This window comes from Oncorhynchus mykiss, chromosome 6 (assembly GCF_013265735.2).
Source record: "Oncorhynchus mykiss isolate Arlee chromosome 6, USDA_OmykA_1.1, whole genome shotgun sequence".
Lineage (NCBI taxonomy): Eukaryota > Metazoa > Chordata > Actinopteri > Salmoniformes > Salmonidae > Oncorhynchus > Oncorhynchus mykiss.
Genome location: NC_048570.1, coordinates 17930806 through 17951931, shown reverse-complemented (window position 1 = coordinate 17951931; position 21126 = coordinate 17930806). Strand labels below are relative to the sequence as shown.

The 21126-nt window shown below is 47.2% G+C and overlaps 1 protein-coding gene across 2 annotated transcripts in view; it reads right to left on the bottom strand.

Moving 5' to 3' along the window:
• Nucleotides 1-21126, bottom strand: part of LOC110525363 (protein FAM222A-like) — a 66240-nt gene that overhangs the window by 29058 nt on the left and 16056 nt on the right. The window contains exon 2 of one of the 2 annotated variants that reach the window (XM_036979495.1): nt 2419-2573. In XM_036979495.1, the coding sequence (XP_036835390.1) occupies nt 2419-2524 (106 nt within the window). In that variant the 5' untranslated portion in view covers nt 2525-2573. Of the gene's footprint in view, nt 1-2418; nt 2574-21126 lie in introns of those variants that run through there. The other variant, XM_036979496.1, reaches the window with a different exon arrangement.

Here is a 21126-nt window from a genome sequence, read left to right as displayed (position 1 = left end):
CCCCACTGCTTTCCTGCAAGGACAGCAGATGCAAATAGCAGAGCAGCTCACCTCTCCTGCCACTTCCAGGTAATAATCTCCCTCACATCCTATTTCTCTCTGTGAGGGGGTGGTGTCTGGCAGGCAGGTAGGCAGAGACAGGCCTCACTCGGGCTACTAAGAGCCAGGGTCACTTTACCCCACAACCCCCACTCCTCCTCCCTCAGCTCAAACTGGGCCAGAGGGTGATCAATCGATGGGGACCTAGCTTTGCACGAAGGAGCCCAGTGTGTGTGCCCACGATCCCCCTGGCCAAAGCTGACATCTGCCTCTCCGCACCCCTTTTGAACAATCCCCTCTCTCATTGAAGGGCCAGTGGCTGTAAAGTACAGTACAATGCTGAAATCCAACACTCAGTCTCACCTCCGCGGGACAGAAAGGAGGTCATTCTTCTCAGATCCACTCATTATATATGGCCACAGTGGTAATATTTCAATCAAAGGGTTTAACAGGTAGAGAGAGGTAGAGAGAGAGAGACAGACTGTTATTTTTCTCTATTGATTCCATCTCTGACTCCCACTGGCTGCTCTTCAATAAGAGGCCCGAGGAGGAAGTGGGCTAATCCTGTTCAAATTGGAGGGAGAGGGAATCGATTAAGACAGCCATTGCCTCCCTCTTTTTCTCTCTTACCCTCCATTTCCCCCCTCTGACTCATTCTCACAGCCCTCCCTCTTTCTTCTCTGTCTCTCTCACTTTCTGGAAGCTCATTAGGGAACCTGGCCGGAACTCACGCCACCATATACAGTACCTGTTCCATTCCCATGGAACCAGGACACACACCCTTTTGGTCTCAACCTTGGCACATACTTGAAAAACGTACACACACGTAGATCTGAACAAAAGCAACACTGACCTTGTCCTCACATTCCCCTTTGCCAGTTGAACCAATCATGTGTATTACATGGGGGTGTGTGACACTTACCCCTCAGGCTGAGGTGTTGCGCTTGTGTCACCTCACTAGCTAGCTTTTGATGTGGCGCAATCGGCTAAGACGCTTGAGGAGGGCAGTCGTGAGTTTGGGAGGCAGAGGTCCCTATAGTTCAGGCCAGGTATGTTGTAATTTATTTACTGTGTTGAAAATGTATTTCTCTGAAGCTAGCTGGTTGTTGTACTCCCATCTTGAGTCTTGGTTCACGTTACTGTAAAATAAAAACAATTGGTTCTCGGGATATTTATTCTATGTAAAACTATACGATCACATTGTGTTATTATAGCCATGTTTGCCCTTTCATTAATGATTATGGCGCAGACAGAGCTGGAGGAATGCAAATTCATAATCGTCTGATTTGAACTTGAACACCTACGCTGTGTGCTTTATTGCCAGACTATAATAAACGGGGCAATCGCCTGAACCCGATGATCCTGTGTATGCCTGTGTCAGTCCTGCAAAGTAGCAACAGTCTAGGGGTTACAGATGCAACAGGAAGATGTGTACATAAGTGGGCCAGACCCACTAGTCGCGGTTAAATAGGGTCTTTCGGATGTCCAACAGTATGTTTTTCTCGAGTGGAATTTTTAAAATTTTACTACTAGTGATATGTTGTTGACAATTAGGCCTATTAGCAGGTGGAACTGTAACATGTTTAAGCTTTTGTAAACAGAGGTTGAAAATGTTAGGTTAACTCCTTCTCTCTATCCGCCTTCCCTTTTAAAATCGGCTTGCCATGCAAACATAGGCCACTAAAGACTCTTGGAGCGTTCTATAAGCGGAACAGCCCCCTCCACCACCGACACACACACACACACACACACACAGGACAGTCTCATTCCACTAAAGGGCTAATCCCGAGGCTTCAGGGAAATTAGGCAGAAAGTCACCTTCCAGGGGAATACGGCAGCTTTCTTTAATCCTTAGCTGGTCCAAACTAGTTTCTTTCCCATTCATTTCCATAACAACTTCCCATGGCCAGTCCCTTTATATACAGTATTTTATGAGAGGGATTTTGGGGATTTTAGAACCCCACAAGGATAGAAGAACTAACACACCTACACAGTCACCGAGGGCCAGGGAGGCACGTTAAACTCTGCACAGTCAGCACAGCTACACAGTCACCGAGGGCCAGGGAGGCACGTTAAACTCTGCACAGTCAGCACAGCTACACAGTCACGAGGGCCAGGGAGGCACGTTAAACTCTGCACAGTCAGCACAGCTACACAGTCACCGAGGGCCAGGGAGGCACGTTAAACTCTGCACAGTCAGCACAGCTACACAGTCACGAGGGCCAGGGAGGCACGTTAAACTCTGCACAGTCAGCACAGCTACACAGTCCCTTTATAAACAAAGAGTAACAACATAGCAACCCCAAGGTCTCCCTCTACCAAATCAAATACATTGGGAAACCTAACAAAACTCCTGACCCTTCTTTGCCTTGGACTCACATTTTCGGCTGAGGGCTTGAGGCGGCTCCAGGGCCTTGCTGGCGCACAAGGGGTGCTGGGAGGATGGGATTGGAGGGTTCTGCCTCCTCTGCAGGCAGGCCAGCATGGCGGGGGGGCGGGCGGACAACTACAACTGGGGGACTGCCAAGGCCAACCTGGGGGAGAGAGAGAGAAAGAGAGAGGGGGTTGAACAAAGAATGTGAGAAAAGCAGGAGGATTTGGAAGAAGCTAAGCTCAATGGGCATGGAGGTCTGAAGTTCAGTGGCGGACTGGGACTGGCTCTATGCCACCTACAACTGTCTGCCTGCCTAGCAACTGGGACAGGGATAGCTCTATGCCACCTACAACTGTCTGCCTGCTTAACAACTGGGACTGGCTCTATGCCACCTACAACTGTCTGCCTGCTTAGCAACTGGGACTGGGACTGGCTCTATGCCACCTACAACTGTCTGCCTGCCTAGCAACTGGGACTGGGACTGGCTCTATGCCACCTACAACTGTCTGCCTGCCTAGCAACTGGGACTGGCTTAATGCCACCTACAACTGTCTGCCTGCTTAGCAACTGGGACTGGGACTGGCTCTATGCCACCTACAACTGCCTGCCTGCCTAGCAACTGGGACTGGCTCTATGCCACTTACAACTGTCTGCCTGCTTGGCAACTGGGACTGGGACTGGCTCTATGCCACCTACAACTGCCTGCCTGCCTAGCAACTGGGACTGGCTCTATGCCACTTACAACTGTCTGCCTGCTTGGCAACTGGGACTGGGACTGGCTCTATGCCACTTACAACTGTCTGCCTGCTTAGCAACTGGGACTGGGACTGGCTCTATGCCACCTACAACTGCCTGCCTGCCTAGCAACTGGGACTGGCTCTATGCCACTTACAACTGTCTGCCTGCTTGGCAACTGGGACTGGCTCTATGCCACCTACAACTGTCTGCCTGCTTAGCAACTGGGACTCTCTCTATCCGCCTTCCCTTTTAAAATCGGCTTGCCATGCAAACATAGGCCACTAAAGACTCTTGGAGCGTTCTATAAGCGGAACAGCCCCCTCCACCACCGACACACACACACACACACACACACACAGGACATGCCACCTACAACTGCGCTGGTCTGGGGGCAGCAGAGTCAGACAGGTTAGGAGTAGAGTCCAACCTTATAAATAGGACATCTGCTCGAGCCTGGCTCCTGTCTATGAAAACACATGCAGTACGTACATGTAACACTCCTTCCGGAGCAGTGCATAGCATGTGCCGTGGTGACAGCATTATCTATTGACAGCTAAACGGTAATGCTGAGAAAAGAGCAGTCTACCTGCAGCATGTTAACATAGGACCACACTGGGAGAATGTCAGCAAAGGCCTGGGGGACCAAGATCCTAAAGTCCCCACAAAGATAGTAAAACAAGGAAAAGTCTTCCTCTTGGGGACATTTCCCATGTAAGGGTAAGGGGTTAGGAGTTAGGGTAAGGGGTTAGGAGTTAGGGTAAGGGGTTAGGGAAAATAGGATTTTGAATGGAAATACATTTTAGTTCCCCACAAGGATAGAAGAGCAAAACGTGTGAGTGAAAATGGGTTGGGAGTGCCAGCAGTGCATCAGGTCCAGTGACAGCATTAATCAATCTCCCCCTAGGCTAAACATCTCCAGCTCTACTCTAGAGGAACAGAGCCTCTCAAAAATACCATCAGTGTGGAAACACAGAACACAACACACACGCAGCTAAGATCACCTCCGTCAAGGCCCATACACAGACCTGCAGGGCAGCCTCATCCACTGGATTAGATCTAAATTCAGTCACATCGCCATCACCCAACACAATGAGGGATTACAAGGACCGTGGGCTGAATTAATGGCCATAAAGAGGCAAACTGTGTCTTCTCATTAGACGTAGACTAACATTTTGTTTGTAAACTAAAAAGAGACGTGCAATGTAAAAACAGTAGGTCAGAACCTCAACCAGACCTAAAACATTATTGTCTATGATGTTTCAAACTATTTATTTGCTCTGTCTGGGACACTGTGCTGATGGAGTCTCCTGATGGCAATGCATGGATATAAATCAGTATCGTTTTCATTACATAAAAACAAAGAGAGCAGTCAAATATTTCACCGGGGCTGTCAATGCCGCCGTCTCTCGCCGTGATGCACAGCAGATTATTGAACAATTATTTCTCACGTGCTTGTCAAATGCGGTGAATCACTAGATGAACATTTAGCCACATTCGCTCCAGTACTTAGTGTTATAGATTCAAATTGTAATATGAAAGAAATTAATTAAAATGATGAGTAAATGACTAGCGGTAACTCTTTAGAACCCGTAGCGGCCATCGAAGGCCTTTCTTTAAATTACTAAAGCGGCCACGAACTGCCTTGTTTTTCTAACAATAATATCTGTGTCAATATCGCAAAATGTACTTTACCTGTTGTACTCACGTGGCTGTTGTCAACCATAAAAAGAGAAACAGGGTTCACTTCACTTCTCAAAATAATGGCGCCGAAGCGGACACAACTTTTAACTGTGAAAGAGGCTGTATCTCTGTTGGTTAGTGATACGGATTCGGACATGTCCTGGCAGATTGAAATACGATGATGTTGATGTGAGTTAAATAAGTTAACAGTACATACAGTGCCTTGCGAAAGTATTTGGCCCCCTTGAACTTTGCGACCTTAGGCGTCATCAATAAGTGCATCGAAAGGGGCCTCCCGGGTGGCGCAGTGGTTAAGGGCGCTACCCGGGAGGCCCCTTTCGATGCACTTATTGATGAAGCCTATGACTGATGTGGTGTACTCCTCAATTCCATTGGAGGAATCCATATTCCAGTCTGCGCTAGCAAAACACAGTCATATATCTTAACATCTGCTTCATCTGACCAGATTTTATTTCTCGAGTCACTGGTGCTTCCTGCTTCAAATGTTGCTTGTAAACAGGAATTAGGAGGATATAATTATGGTCAGATTTGCCACATGAAGGGTGAGGCAGAGCTTTGTATGTGTCTCTGTGTGTGGAGTAAACGTGGTCCAGAGCTGTGCCATCAGAGACTCTGGGTTCGCGCCCAGGCTCTGTCGTAACCGGCCGTGACCGGGAGTTCCGTGGGGCGACGCACAATTGGCCTAGCGTCGTCCGGGGAGGGAGGGCTTGGCCGGTAGGGATGTCCTTGTCTCATCGCGCACCAGCGACTCCTGTGGCGGGCCGGGCACAGTGCGCGCTAACCAGGGTTGCCAGGTGCACCGTGTTTCCTTCGACACATTGGTGCGGCTGGCTTCCGGGTTGGATGCGCGCTGTGTTAAGAAGCATGACTTTCAACTTCCGTCTCTCCCGAGCCCGTACAGGAGTTGTAGCGATGAGACAAGATAGTAGCTACTAAAAAAAATATTGGATACCACGTCGTCCCCACCGTGACCGTACGTACTGCCACTTTCAAGGAGTGGGACTCTAACCTAGAAGCTTATAAGAAATCCTGCTATACCTTCCATCAAAGCGTCAATACAAAACTAAGATCGAATCATACTAAAACAGCTCGTCAGATGTCCAAGCACACCAACACAGTCGTGAAGAGGGCACAACAAAACCTATTTGCCCTCAGGAGACTGAAAAGATTTGGCATGGGTCCTCAGATCTTCAAAAGGTTTTACAGCTGCACCATCGAGATCATCCTAACTGGTTGCATCACTGCCTGGTATGGCAACTGCTTGGCCTCTGACCGCAAGGCACTACAGAGGGTAGTGCGTACTGCATCACTGCTTCCTGCCATCCAGGACCTCTATACCAAGCGGTATCAGAGGATGGCCCTAAATGTTCAAGACTCCAGCCAACCTAGTCATAGACTGTTCTCTCTGCTACCGCATGGCAAGCGGTACCAGAGCACCAAGTCTAGGTCCAAGAGGCTTCTAAACAGCTTCTACCCCCAAGCCATAAAGACTCCTGAACAGCTAAACAAATGGCTACCCAGACTATTTGCATTGCCCCCCCACCCTCTTCTACTACTCTCTTATTATCTATGTATAGTCACTATAATAACTCTACCTACACGTACATATCACCTCAATTACCTCGACACGCTGCACATCGACTCCGTACCATATCCCCTGCATATAGCCCCGCTATCGTTATTTACTGCTGCTCTTTAATTATGTTATTCTTATCTTACCCCCAAAAAAGTATTTTCTTAAAACTGCATTGTTGGTTAACTCAAACTTGCTCCCATGCAGACACAATCTGTTTTTAGGTTGTTAAAGGATGGGCCATTGTGAGCGCATACATTTGTTTGGGGTTTTTGTAAAATTGTATTTCCTGCCACTGATAGACATCTGTTTAGGATTAGAATAGGTGAAGAGGAGGGGATAAACGGACGGACAAGGGGAGGGGGGGGGGGGGGGGACGTGACAAACAAGTCCAACTTCCTCCTCTCCTCTCAAAGTTAAGGCAGTAATAGGAGAAAATTGGTTCTTGAAATGGAATGGAAGGGGAAAGCGGTCTCTTTGAGAGCAAGATAATGACTCGGAATACATTTGGCAAGAGCAAATGGAGAATAATGGAGGGGTAGTTACACAATTGTCTTTCATTTTAGGAGAGGGAGGGAGGCAGGGAGGGGGAGATGAGGCATTCCCCATTAGGATGGTCTTTGGTCTCTATCTATGCTTTGTGCCCCCCCATCATCCCCCTGAACCACTAGCCTTTAACGAATGGGCTGTGAGGGAGGGCTTGTTGTGAAATTAGTATCTTCACAGAGGACACAGAGAGGCTTTTAGCCTGTGAATGGCCAGTAATGAGCTCAAAGTGCCTGTGTGTTTGGGCCAGGCCTGCCTGTGCGTGTGCGTGTGCGTGTGCGTGTGTGTGGAAATGGCACTGCACACTAGTGGGCTTTTCAGAGGCACCTGGCGGGGGGAAAAGAGTGCTCCTCTTTTTCAAACCCCTTTGTGTGCGCACATATAGGTCTTCTTTGACTATGCATACAGCATATGCACACATTTAGCTTCAGTTGGTACACTATGTTACAACAATTTGTCTAACAGATCCACAGTAAGGATGCATGGTGTAGTTATATTAACAAGAATTTAAGCTTTCAGCCGATATAAGACACTTATATGTACCGACATTTCTTGTTTCTCTAAAATCTGCAATCGTGACAAGGCGCTGCATGATTTACAACTGTCCCGTTGACGGGACGCCTATCCCCAAGTCTTAACCACATCTGAAGGTACTGCTAATGGAAACACACCACCTGCCCCCTATTCACTAATCAAGTCCACACACAGTTATTTTATTACACCAATGAGAGGAGAAGTCCAAAGCCAGGAGTATTGGCCCCTGCCCCAATCTGCTAACTCCACTGCCACAGGGTTTGGAATGGGGGGCAGAAGATCCATCTCTGCACAGGAGCGAATAAGCTGTAATAAAGAGACTGTGGGCTGATGGAAAGGGGGTATTCTCTCAGTTTAAAGGTTGTTAAAGTGGAGCATTGATCACAGGAGATGTCTCCCCCTGTCTAGATAGACACCAATCCAGGTGGGGAGAGCAAACCGAGAAAAGGGCCGCTCACACTCCAAAAGTGGAAGCCATAATAGAAATGTATGACTAGTGTGTGTGTTGTGTCTATCAATGCATGTGTGTGCACGCGTGCATGCACTCTGTCCTGGTGAACCCCCTCCTCATCCACCATAGCAGGCCTGGTCAGGGAGCCTAGTGGCTGGCTGGTAGTGGGCCTGCTTAGTGAACAGGGCGGGCTTGGGCCTAATTGAATGGTGACCCACAGGCCCACTGTGGGACGCCCCATGAAGTGCTTTTAACAAGCTGCTGTGTCTCCCCTGTTAATCAGTCCAAACAAGTTAATCCAATAGACACACTCAAAGCCCTTTCTTTTCCTTTAACAAGGCACTGCCTCTACCCCCTAATCTCCTAGCTCCCTTCTTTCTCTCTCCTCTCTTCCTAACCCCCTCTGTCTTTCTTTCTCTCTCACACCATACCACCACACGAATGGAGGGAGAATGAAAGGCCCCATTAGGAGTGGCTGGCAGTAAACCCCCCCCCCCGCCTTAACTTTCCTCCACACACAGCAATAAAAACACACACTACTCTATCGTGGATAGAGCAATAGGACCGCTACAGACAAACACAAAAGGGAGAGACTCCCACAGATCACAGACACACACCACCGCACAAGTACAAACACACACAAATTCTGAGAGGACATTTGCTGACAGGGATATTAAATAAAGCATTGTTAACAAACCCCCCACAGCTACACAAACAAGAGACCCTATAACAAGTCTATACACAACAGTCCTGCCCAGCCCAACACACCAGCAGAACCAATTCCTAGACCAACAGAAGGTCATTGTGTTCTAAATCCTACAGAAACCATTTGTAAGGTGACACATTATTTAACATGTAAGGAGGATGGTGCAGCAGGATGCATTAACTTCACTACTAGTATTGATGGTAATACTGTACGATAATAATTAGAAAACCTTACCTCTGAGGTAAGTATGCCTACCAGAAAGTATCCATTGTCACCACACAGCCCAGTTTGTTAGTTATTGCCAAGTTAAGTACCAGCTAAAACTGGGCTGTCAAATAAAATAAAGTGGTACCCTTTTGGTTCCATATTCCAGTCAGCTTCAGTTTATCAGTCATGAGATGCTGTCAGTCCAATGGCAGAGAGTAGGTCATCTACACACCTGCATAGACTAATCAAATGTCAACCATATCATAGCAATTGAGTTCTGAGCCAAATGCTGCATCAGTGAAGGGCTAGTGGTCATTAATGCCCAATAAAAAAGGTCACCCAAATGAGTCAACCATGAAACTCTGACCAAGCAACAAGCCCTGCATTACAGTATATGTATGACAAATAAATACACTGATTGGTGCTGTTGTTGGCCAGTGGGAAATGAAAGCAAAAGTGGAGTCTGTCAGAGACAGAGGAAACAGGAGCAAGTCTGCATTTAGTCTCTTTGGTCCACCGCAAAGAAGCAACTTTCCTGTTACGGCCCCAATGATGCCTCCAGCTCTTGACATGTCAGTGAGTCACTGGGTTGCTCTATAGCCTACACCGCTTACTGACTACATGCTAAGACAGCCACTTCTGAAGTAGGACTTAACATCCAAATTACAACTCCAAAATCAGCTTAAATTGAATCTATTTTAGAAATGTTATTAATGTTTCTTTGTTGTTATTTCATAGATTTTTTGTTTAAAGCTAAGCTAACTTTAAAATTATGCCTAGCGGGCTCTTACTAGACTTAATCAGTTCCAGAACTCTTTCAGTAAAACCCTATCATACTGTTCTCAAGGTCTCATCTCCAGACCTGGTCTCAAAAAACCCACAGAGTATCCCAGGGTCACACTCCGAAATTGTGTCACAGTTAGATCTATTCATGGATTAACACAACAACACAACGGTCTATTATACTGCCCCCTCACCCACACTGCTCCCATTTGAATATTCAAACAGAGCGTCGTCTTTCACCGTTTGGTTCAATGTTCGTTGGTGCCGTCGTTTCTCAGCTTGGCTCCAACAGATCAAAGAGAAGCCGTCAAATTTTTAGGAAGGAATCAAATGCAGCTGAACAGAGGGCGACAGAAAGAGCAAAGATTTACAACCGCGTACACACACACACACACACACACGTCACATGCACGCACCCACACAACCCATCTGAAAACATGTACGTCTGAAAATGTGTGTGCTGGTCAATAAATCAATGGAATATAATTAAAAAACAAACAATGTGATGCCTTTCCTTCTCGGCTTCATGTTTAAATCTGAACAAATCTGTGTTACTAAGGTGACCCCAATTTCCATTGGTGCAAAGCACAAGTGCAGGGTCTCTGATTGGAGGGAGTTATAGATCAAATGTTCAGTTACGCAGGGATGAGGCTGTCACGACTTCTACCGAAGTAGTTGCCTCTCCTTGTTCGGGTGGTGCTCGGCGGTCGACGTCACCGGCCTTCTAGCCATCATTGATCCATTTTTCATTTTCCATTGGTTTTGTCTTGTCTTCCCACACACCTGTTTTCAATCCCATTCATTACCTGTTGTGTATTTAACCCTCTGTTTCCCCTCATGTCTTTGTCAGAGTGTTTTATGTCAAGTGTTGTTTTATGTTGTATAGGTGTGCGACGGGTCCTCGTACCCATGGTCGTTTATGTACAGTGCCTTGTGAAAGTATTCGGCCCCCTTGAACTTTGCGACCTTTTGCCACATTTCAGGCTTCAAACATAAAGATATAAAACTGTATTTTTTTGTGAAGAATCAACAACAAGTGGGACACAATCATGAAGTAGAATGACATTTATTGGATATTTAAAACTTTTTTAACAAATCAAAAACTGAAAAATTGGGCGTGCAAAATTATTCAGCCCCCTTAAGTTAATACTTTGTAGCGCCACCTTTTGCTGCGATTACAGCTGTAAGTCGCTTGGGGTATGTCTCTATCAGTTTTGCACATCGAGAAACTGAAATGTTTTCCCATTCCTCCTTGCAAAACAGCTCGAGCTCAGTGAGGTTGGATGGAGAGCATTTGTGAACAGCAGTTTTCAGTTCTTCCCACAGATTCTCGATTGGATTCAGGTCTGGACTTTGACTTGGCCATTCTAACACCTGGATATGTTTATTTTTGAACCATTCCATTGTAGATTTTGCTTTATGTTTTGGATCATTGTCTTGTTGGAAGACAAATCTCCGTCCCAGTTTCAGGTCTTTTACAGACTCCATCTGGTTTTCTTCCAGAATGGTCCTGTATTTGGCTCCATCCATCCATCTTCCCATCAATTTTAACCATCTTCCCTGTCCCTGCTGAAGAAAAGCAGGCCCAAACCATGATGCTGCCACCACCATGTTTGACAGTGGGGATGGTGTGTTCAGGGTGATGAGCTGTGTTGCTTTTACGCCAAACATAACATAACGTTTTGCATTGTTGCCAAAAAGTTCAATTTTGGTTTCATCTGACCAGAGCACCTTCTTCCACATGTTTGGTGTGTCTCCCAGGTGGCTTGTGGCAAACTTTAAACAACACTTTTTATGGATATCTTTAAGAAATGGCTTTCTTCTTGCCACTCTTCCATAAAGGCCAGATTTGTGCAATATACGACTGATTGTTGTCCTATGGACAGAGTCTCCCACCTCAGCTGTAGATCTCTGCAGTTCATCCAGAGTGATCATGGGCCTCTTGGCTGCATCTCTGATCAGTCTTCTCCTTGTATGAGCTGAAAGTTTAGAGGGACGGCCAGGTCTCGGTAGATTTGCAGTGGTCTGATACTCCTTCCATTTCAATATTATCGCTTGCACAGTGCTCCTTGGGATGTTTAAAGCTTGGGAAATCTTTTTGTATCCAAATCCGGCTTTAAACTTCTTCACAACAGTATCTCGGACGTGCCTGGTGTGTTCCTTGTTCTTCATGATGCTCTCTGCGCTTTTAACGGACCTCTGAGACTATCACAGTGCAGGTGCATTTATACGGAGACTTGATTACACACAGGTGGATAGTATTTATCATCATTAGTCATTTAGGTCAACATTGGATCATTCGGAGATCCTCACTGAACTTCTGGAGAGTTTGCTGCACTGAAAGTAAAGGGGCTGAATAATTTTGCACGCCCAATTTTTCAGTTTTTGATTTTTTTTTTAAAAGTTTGAAATATCCAATAAATGTTGTTCCACTTCATGATTGTTTCCCACTTGTTGTTGATTCTTCACAAAAAAATACAGTTTTATATCTTTATGTTTGAAGCCTGAAATGTGGCAAAAGGTCGCAAAGTTCAAGGGGGCTGAATACTTTCGCAAGGCACTGTATGTACGTATTTAGTGTTTGGAGCATGTTAAGTGGATTTATATTAAAAGACTCCATTTACACTCCGTTTGACTCTCCTGCGCCTGACTTCCCTGCCACCTATACACATGACTGACAGAACCTCTGACCATAAAAATATGAAGTCAGCAGGAGAAGACACTACGCTCATAGAGATGGAGGAACGCGTCCGGGAACAAGCGGAAGAGATTGACTGTCTGAGAGCCGTCATGGATGCATTGTCCAGAATATGGACCTCTGGGAGAGACAGGGAGTTTCTCAAGCGCCTCCACCACCACAACCGGGATCTACCTTGAACGCTTTTCCCCCTCCTGAACCTAATAAGATCCATTTATCCCTACCCACAGGATACAACGGAGATACTGCCGGCTGCCAGGGTTTTCTTCTTAAACTGAACTTGTATCTGGCCACGGTCTCCCCAGTACCATCGGACCGTGAGAAGAGTTGCACCCTCGTCTCATGCCTCACCGGGAAAGCCCTGGAGTGGGCCAGCGCTCTGTGTAGAGAGGAGGATGCGGCGTTGGACCATTTTGAGGAGTTCACCCGCCATTTCCGGATAGTATTCAACCATCCACCCGAAGGCAGAGTGGCGGGTGAGCGCCTCCATCATCTGAGGCAGGAGACGAGGAGTGCACAGGAGTTTGCTCTGGAGTTTAGGACCTTGGCTGCTGGCGCTGGATGGAGCAACAGGGCCTGATTGACCATTACCATTGTAGTCTACGCGAGGACGTCCGTCTGGCCTGTAGGGACACCACCCTCACCTTTGACCAGCTGGTGGACACGTCCATCAGGCTGGACAACATGCTGGCTACTCGTGGACGTCTAGATTGGGGTCTGGTTGTTCCATCCTCCTGCACCCTCTCTCCCGAACCTATGGAATTGGGAGGGATGGTGCACAGGGAGACCAAAGGGGGTTCCCGCTCGAGCACCATCTATGGTCGCAGAGAGCACACTGCTGGTCGGTGCCGAGTTGGTTCCTCTGGAAATAGAGAAGGCAGGCAGGGCACTCTGACATCACCCCAGGAGAGTAGGCACCCTTCTCATCCAGAGCCCTCTGTTGCACTAATGGTTATCTCGGTCACTTTTCTGGATTTTTCCCTGCATTCCCAGTATAAGGCGCTAGTAGATTCAGGCGCGGCTGGGAATTTCATTAATACAAATTTAGCTCATAGTTTAGGGATCCCTAGTGTTTCTGTGGATATGCCTTTCCCTATTCATGCCTTAGATAGTCGATCATTAGGGTCAGGGTTTATCAGGGAGGTCACCGCACTTTTGTGTATGATAGCACAGGGGGTCACAGGGAGAAGATTAGTATTTTCCTTATTGATTCTCCTACGTATTCTGTGGTGCTAGGCCTACCCTGGTTAGCTTGTCATAACCCCACTGTTTCTTGGCCACAGAGGGCTCTCACAGGGTGGTCGCAAGAGTGCTCAGGTAGGTGTTTAGGGTCCAGACCAGGTCTCCACTGTGCGCATTCCCCCCGACTGTGCCGATTCGGCTCTCGCCTTCTGTAAAAAGGCGACTCAATAGATAGATCTCCTGGTAGACGCTGCATATCCCAGGAGTCACATGTATCCCATGTCGCAAGCGGAGACGACAGCTATGGAGACATATGTCTCTGAATCCATGCGTCAGGGGTACATTCAGCCATCCATTTCACCCGTCTCTTCGAGTTTCTTTTTTGTGAAAAAGAAGGATGGCGGCTTGCATTGATTATCGAGGTCTAAATAAAATCACGGTGAAATATAGTTACCCGATACCTCTGATAAATATGGTTATTGAGTCAATGCAAGGGGCACGCTTCTACACAAAATTGGATCTCAGGAGTGAGTACAATCTGGTGCGTATTCGGAAGGGTGATGAGTGGAAGACGGCATTTAGCACCACCTCAGGTCATTATGAGTCATGCCATATGGGTTGATGAATGCTCCATCAGTCTTCCAATCATTTGTAGATGAGATCTTCAGGGACCTTCACGGGCAGGGTGTAGTGGTGTATATCGATGATATTCTGATATACTCCGCTACACGCGCCGAGCATGTGTCCCTGGTGCGCAGGGTGCTTGGTCGCCTGTTGGAGCATGACCTATATGTCAAGGCTGAGAAATGCTTGTTCTTCCAACAATCCATCTCCTTCCTAGGGCATCGGATTTACACTTCAGGTGTGGAAATGGAGAGCGACCGCATTGCAGCCGTGCAAAAGCCTTGAAGGCATTGGCTTGAGGGGGGACTAAACACCCTTTTCTCATCTGGACTGACCACCGCAATCTGGAGTACATCTGGCAGGCGAAGAGACTGAATCCTCGCCAGGTAAGGTGGGCCATGTTTTTCACTCGTTTTGTCAAGGCAGACGCATTGTCTCGGCTGTATGACACAGAGGAGTTTCCTCCTGCTCGGTTTGCGCCCAGTGCAAGGCTCCTAGACACCTGACCAGAGGTAAGCTACAACCTTTACCCGTTCCTCAACGGCAGTGGTCGCACCTGTCGGTGGATTTTTTGACTGATCTTCCACCTTCACAGGGTTACACCACGATCCTGGTCGTTGTGGATCGGTTTTCAAAGTCCTGTCATCTCCTCCCTTTGCCCGGTCTCCCTACGGCCTTACAAACTGCAGAGGCCCTGTTTACACACGTTTTCCTGCACTATGGGGTGCCTGAGGATATAGTGTCTGATCGGGGTCCTCAGTTCACATCAAGGGTCTGGAAGGCGTTCATGGAATATCTGGGGATCTCGGTTAGTTTTACCTCAGGTTTTCACCCCGAGAGTAATGGGCAGGTGGAGAGAGTTAACCAGGATGTGGTTAGGTTTCTGCGATCTTATTGCCAGGACCGGCAGGGGATTGGGCGAAGTTCGTGCCCTGGGCAGAGATGGCTCAGAACTCGCTACGTCACTCCTCCACTAACCTTACCCTAATACACATAGAAAAGGAGTATCAGCCGGTTCTGGCTCCTTGGCATCAGAGTCAGACCAAGGCTCCTGCTGTGGACAATTGGTTTCGGCGCGATGAGGAAACCTGGGAGGCAGCCCACCTCCACCTTCAGCACGCCATAAGGCGCCAGAAAATTGGCGCAGACCGTTGCCGCAGTGAGGCCCCGGTGTTCGCACCAGGGGACAGGGTCTGGCTCTCGACCCTCCACCTGCCCCTCCACCTGCTCTGCCGGAAGCTGGGTTTGCGGTTGTGGGGTCGTTTAAAGTCCTGAGGAGAGTGAACGAGGTATGTTATGGATTACAACTGCCCACTAATTATCGTATTAACCCCTCGTTCCATGTGTCTCTCCTCAGGCCGGTGGCGGCTGGCCCGCTCCAGGAGGCTAAAGTACATGATGTTCCTCCGCCTCCTCTAGACATCGAGGGGGTCCCGGCATACTCTGTTCGATCCATTTTGGATTTGAGACGTCGGGTGAGGGGCCTTCAGTACCTCGTGGACTAGGAGGGGTACGGGCTGGAGGAGAGATGCTGGGTTCCGGTGGAGGACGTGTTAGATCCTTCCATGTTAAAAGAATTCCACCGTCTCCATCCGGATCGCCCTGCACCTTGCCCTCCGGGTCGTCCCTGAGGCATCTGGGGGGGGGGGGGGGGGTACTGTCACGTCTTGCGAAGTCGTTACCTCTCCTTGTTCGGGCGGTGCTCGGCGGCCTTCTAGCCATCATTGATCCATTTTCCATTGGTTTTGTCTTGTCTTCCCACACACCTGTTTTCAATCCCATTCATTACCTGTTGTGTATTTAACCCTCTGTTTCCCCTCATGTCTTTGTCAGAGTGTTTTATGTCAAGTGTGGTTTTATGTTATATAGTTGCGCGACGGGTCCTCATACCCATGTTCGTTTATGTATGTACGTATTTAGTGTTTGGAGCATGTTAAGTGGATTTATATTAAAAGAGTCCATTTACACTCAGTTTGACTCTCCTGCGCCTGACTTCCCTGCCACCGATACACATGACTCTGACAGAGGCACTCTCGGGATAATCAAAAACAGTCCAAAGTTTAAATACTGACTCCGATTGCATTCAATAAAACTGACAGATGACAGACAAATTAACTTTTGTTTTGTTGGATTTCAGGTCCCTACTATATGTGGCAATGAGCACACAGCAAAACAGTCAGAAACCTAGCAGGTGTTATCCTCCACACACACTCACTTTTCAAACCCGGGGATCTCAGCAGTCCTCCCTCTAGCCTGTAATGCTCAAGAGTCCAGCTGTTGTCAACATGCTCCTTCTCACCACAAGAGAATTGCACCACAAGAGAATCCTATTGGACGGTGAGGGAGGGGAGACCCAATGCACATTTATCTTAATCACCTGCTGGCTACAGACGGCACGGAAACCACCAAGCTATTCTCATGGAACCAGGAGATATGGAGACCAATATGACTGGTAGACTTGTCTCCCTCAGACTCACAAAACACTGAGAATGAAGCCCAATCGAAGAAAACGAGTGTGCAGTAAGATGAACCGTTGGGGTCAGCAATCGTGGAGTGAGAATGGCTGGGGACGACTGATTATTAGGCTATCTTCAAGGATTTGGAGAAGTTGTGTCTCCTGGGGGAGAGGGGGTTATGTCAGATTGGAACAGAGTTTGCCTCTTTCTTCTTTGAGAGATGGAGAGACAGAAAGAACGAACTAGGATGAAATCATCCCCTTTAATAATGTCGCTCCTGAAGTTTAATTAGTTGGTGTTCCCGGCGCATCAAAAACATCAGCGTAAAAAAAAGCCCAGAGACATCTTTCTTCCTGTGGCCACCTCTCCATCAGAATAGTGGCTGCTACTCCAGGCTGCAGCCCTGTGAGTTTCAGCTCTGCGCCCAGGTTAGTCCGTCACTGGAGACAGGTAGTGCTGCCAACACCCAGTAATTAGTGCAGATGGAGACTGTAATACTCTCTTCCCTCCCAGCAGAAATGGCAAGGGAATGAAATCTATAAATTCCGGCATATTAATTCAATTTCAAACCACTCCTGAGTCTGACACCTTGCTGGAGGGTGGAGATAAAGGGAAGGGCGAGTGGCAGTCTGACGCGTGACCTCCTCTCTGAACATTTAAGTCTGACGTCACATACACATAAATACTATGGACAACCTCTATTCTCTCTCCGAAACAAAACCTCACTCCTGATTCCTGACCCTAAGCATTACAACTGGGACCCATCCACAGTCAGTTAAAACCTATTTTAGTTAGGTTGGTTGTTCCTGCACCACCATGCCTCCCTCCCTCCATTTTTGTTCTATTTTTTCCCTTTGGAAGATCTAGTTGGAGAAACCATTAGCATGAGAAAGCAGCCTGGCAATTGTCTTCACCCCACTGAGTCATCCCTGGGTAGAGGATTAGCTAGAGAGAGCCTTGTTTCAACTGCACAGATGCTGCTGCCTCCTAACCACAACAACCACCCACTCCACATTAGATAAAGACCGCCCAGGAAGAAGCCAAGTGACCCATAACTTCAAACAATATTAACTCAAAACACCCCGGCAGTAAGTTGAAAATGTAATCCCCCCCCCCCCCCCCCCCCACACACACACACACACACACATTGCACCACCCCTACTACACAACTGTTGACCCCATTTGCTTTTTCTAAATGTCCCCTTTATACATTTAAAAAAAAAAAATTAAAAAAAAAAATTATATATATATATATATATATATATATATATATACATATATATATTTTTTTTTTATCTACTCGCTAATATGCTTTTCTGTTGAAAATGCAAATTCGAAGTATAGGCAGCTTAAACGTGTTCCCTATCCCTGATGATATATGTGATGTATTTAGAGATGGATCTGCCTAAATCGACCCCATGGGCCACCCTTTCTGCCTCTAATCTGCACGTCAACGCCTGGCCTACTCATATGGAGGTGTCACATTTCAGGCTCGCTTCTTTATGAGAAAAGGCACTTCAAACATGGCCGCCTCTTCTCCTGACCTTTCCATGGAGATAATCGATTAAGCCCAATTGGATTGACTCCATAAACGCATACAACTGTTACATAAAAAAAAAAACTAGGAATTCACCCCAGAGGCACAACTTCAAATCCATATAATATTTGTAGGCTCAATTTTCATTGGGGGTTTCAATCCACTTTCTCCAACTTTGTGTAGAGAGGGAGAGAAAGATCCCTTTCAGTAGCTGTTCTGGTATCTGAACTATGACACAGTCAAAAGCTGTATCAACAATCGCTGTTGCACATCCCAATTCAGGGATGTGGCCTCCACAGGACTCATCATAGGGAACAGTCATACGGTCTGTTTTCAGTCTGAATGGTCACTTGACCCAGCAAACACACAACGAACTACCACACAATGTTGCCTCAATTATTGGTTCAAATAGTTCCTCCCTGTTTAGGACTGTTTACTTCCATTTCTTCCCTACCGAACATGGCCAAATCATGTTCCATACCGCATCGCCGTGCGCCTCCCAAATTTAGTAAAAAAGCGTATGGGTCCGCATTGACATGATTGGTTGATGGTAGGTGGGGGCGGTACGTCCTGTATAAACACACATGTATTTGACAACTTCTTTCACAACAGCTCTGCTCTACAAAGCGTGAGTATGAATGCCCTGACTTCTGCATAGGCCGCATAGCAGTAAATGCTGTACTGCCAATGCAGATACTGGAATAACCATAAATCGTCTTTCACTCTATGCTAATCACATCCTATTTGAATAATGAGGCAATAGCACCCCTCCCTCCTGCCCAGATCCTCTGAATCCTTCACTGAATCCTTCACTGGAGTCTTTGATAGACACTCATTCTAGTTTCATCTATAAAGCTCCTCTCATGCATTATTTATAGAATCTATTACTTTAGGATTATATCTATATATATATATAAATAAATAAAAGACTGTCCTGCTTACATTTTTAAAAATAGTTTGCATAATTGGAATCAGGGTCCCAAATTCGAGCTATAAAAATCTGGTTTGTACAGGACTGACGTCCGGAACGATCCAGACCAAGCCTACAGAGCACTGTCTGTACACACACTAACTCTGGTCTACTGTGCCCCAACACCCCCTTCACTTTCCCTTTCTCTGCAGCGTCAGGAAGTCTGCAGAATAATGCAACAGCCTCCTTTGTTTCACTGTAATGGGAGGCCATCTTCCCCAGCCAGGATCTCCACTCTGTCCTGACCAGGCATTGTGAGGAGGTACACAGCCTTTTCACTCATCCTCCTCTTCCTCACTTTTATTACAGCAGCCCACAGCTTCCCCAGTGTCAGGGCCAAACCAGGTGGCTTATCCGTTTCCTCCATGGCTCGCCAAAGTTTCCACCCGACACAACTTCAATTCAATTAAGATGATTTAAGCTAGCCAGCCTCCCAGAGAATAAGAGAGGAGTACCCCCAGACGAGGGGGTAAGAGAGAGAGATGGAGGTAGGAAACTGCAGTGACATCACATCATAGTGAAAATAGAAAAAGGCTCTAGGTGTAAATTGTCCATCGCTCATGACAAACGATCTGATAAGGGGAGTTTCTCTCAATGATGCGCTCATTCCCAATAGAGCTGTGAATAACCAGTCTATCACCACACTACTTAGCACCGGCCCCGCTGCACAATTAATAATACGATGGTGTAAAATATGTATATATTCAGATATGCAGTGGAGCTGTCACCAGCTGGTGCGGGGGTGTCGAGGAGGGGAGGGCCGTTGGTGGCGTTTAACCCTAGTTTGAACTATCTGAAAGGAGGAGCAGCACAGTAGTTGGTGACTGTGGGGATTGGTGAGGACCTGTAAACCTGCTAAGTAGCCTTTGCTGTTTTTGTAGGTTGACAGTGGTGGCAGCTGGTGCCTAGGGACACCTAGTTCTGTGGTAGCCTGTTTTTCTTTTCTCCCTCTCCCCATGGAAGAGACAAAACAAATGTACATTTTAATAAATCCTCAAATCAGCAGTGAAAAGACTAGAGTGGCATCAGCAGTTTTGTAAGCCTAAATGCTAACTAAGACCAGTTTGAACTGCAAATCAGTTTGGAGTGTTTCCCCCTTACATCTCAGATGTCCTTTGAAAGCTTGATCCAGGCAGCCTGAGCTGAATAGGCTGGGATGTTAAAGGGGGAGATGCTAGAAAAATGTACAGACAGCCAAGGCAACTTGACCTTCTCTCACACAACACACACACACACACACACGTTTGTTTGGGGGACAAGGTGACCCTGTCACTCGGGGGGAGGGTCTGTGAAGGCCTCTCATCTAGACACAATGAAGGCCTCTCATCCTTCACACAGACTCCCACCCGGCTGTGTCAGTTGCGGCCTGAAACAAGACGGGGAGAGAACACCCCACCGCAGCAGTCTTAAAGCCCTTTTCAGAGACAGAGAGCCCCATGATGTGGGCTCAAATCCCTGCTTGCGATGCCCAGGCATACAACCGACAGATGGGGTGGCTATTGAGTGGCGGATGGGCTCCCCGATCCATCCCCAGTGGAAACAATGGGGCGGCAGGACAAGAGTGCTGCCTCAATGGGGAGGGGAGGAGGAAAATGCCCACACACAACTGTTGAGCTATGCATAGCAAACCCCTTGAAAGTGAAAGAACAGAGAATATTTTCGGGTCGAGGGGAAAAGGATAACACGCATTGTGTTTTGACGCTGGCTGCAGAAGCTCACAGAACTCAATCTGGGACAGCAGTGTTTGTAATGAACCTTATCGACTTCAAACAGAAAAACACAAAGACGTCCCCTCACCACACACTTGCAGTCTCACATAGGTATACATTCATACACACACGCATGCACAGAAATAAGGTTCAACAGAAACACTGCTGTCCAGATTCAGTGTTCACATAGCCTCTCTTCAGTCTACCAATGCCAGTAGAACGAGCGTGTGTGCTGTCATAAGATTCTGGAATACATGAAAATAACCAATAGGCAGCAAGTTCTTCCAGTAAGAGAGGA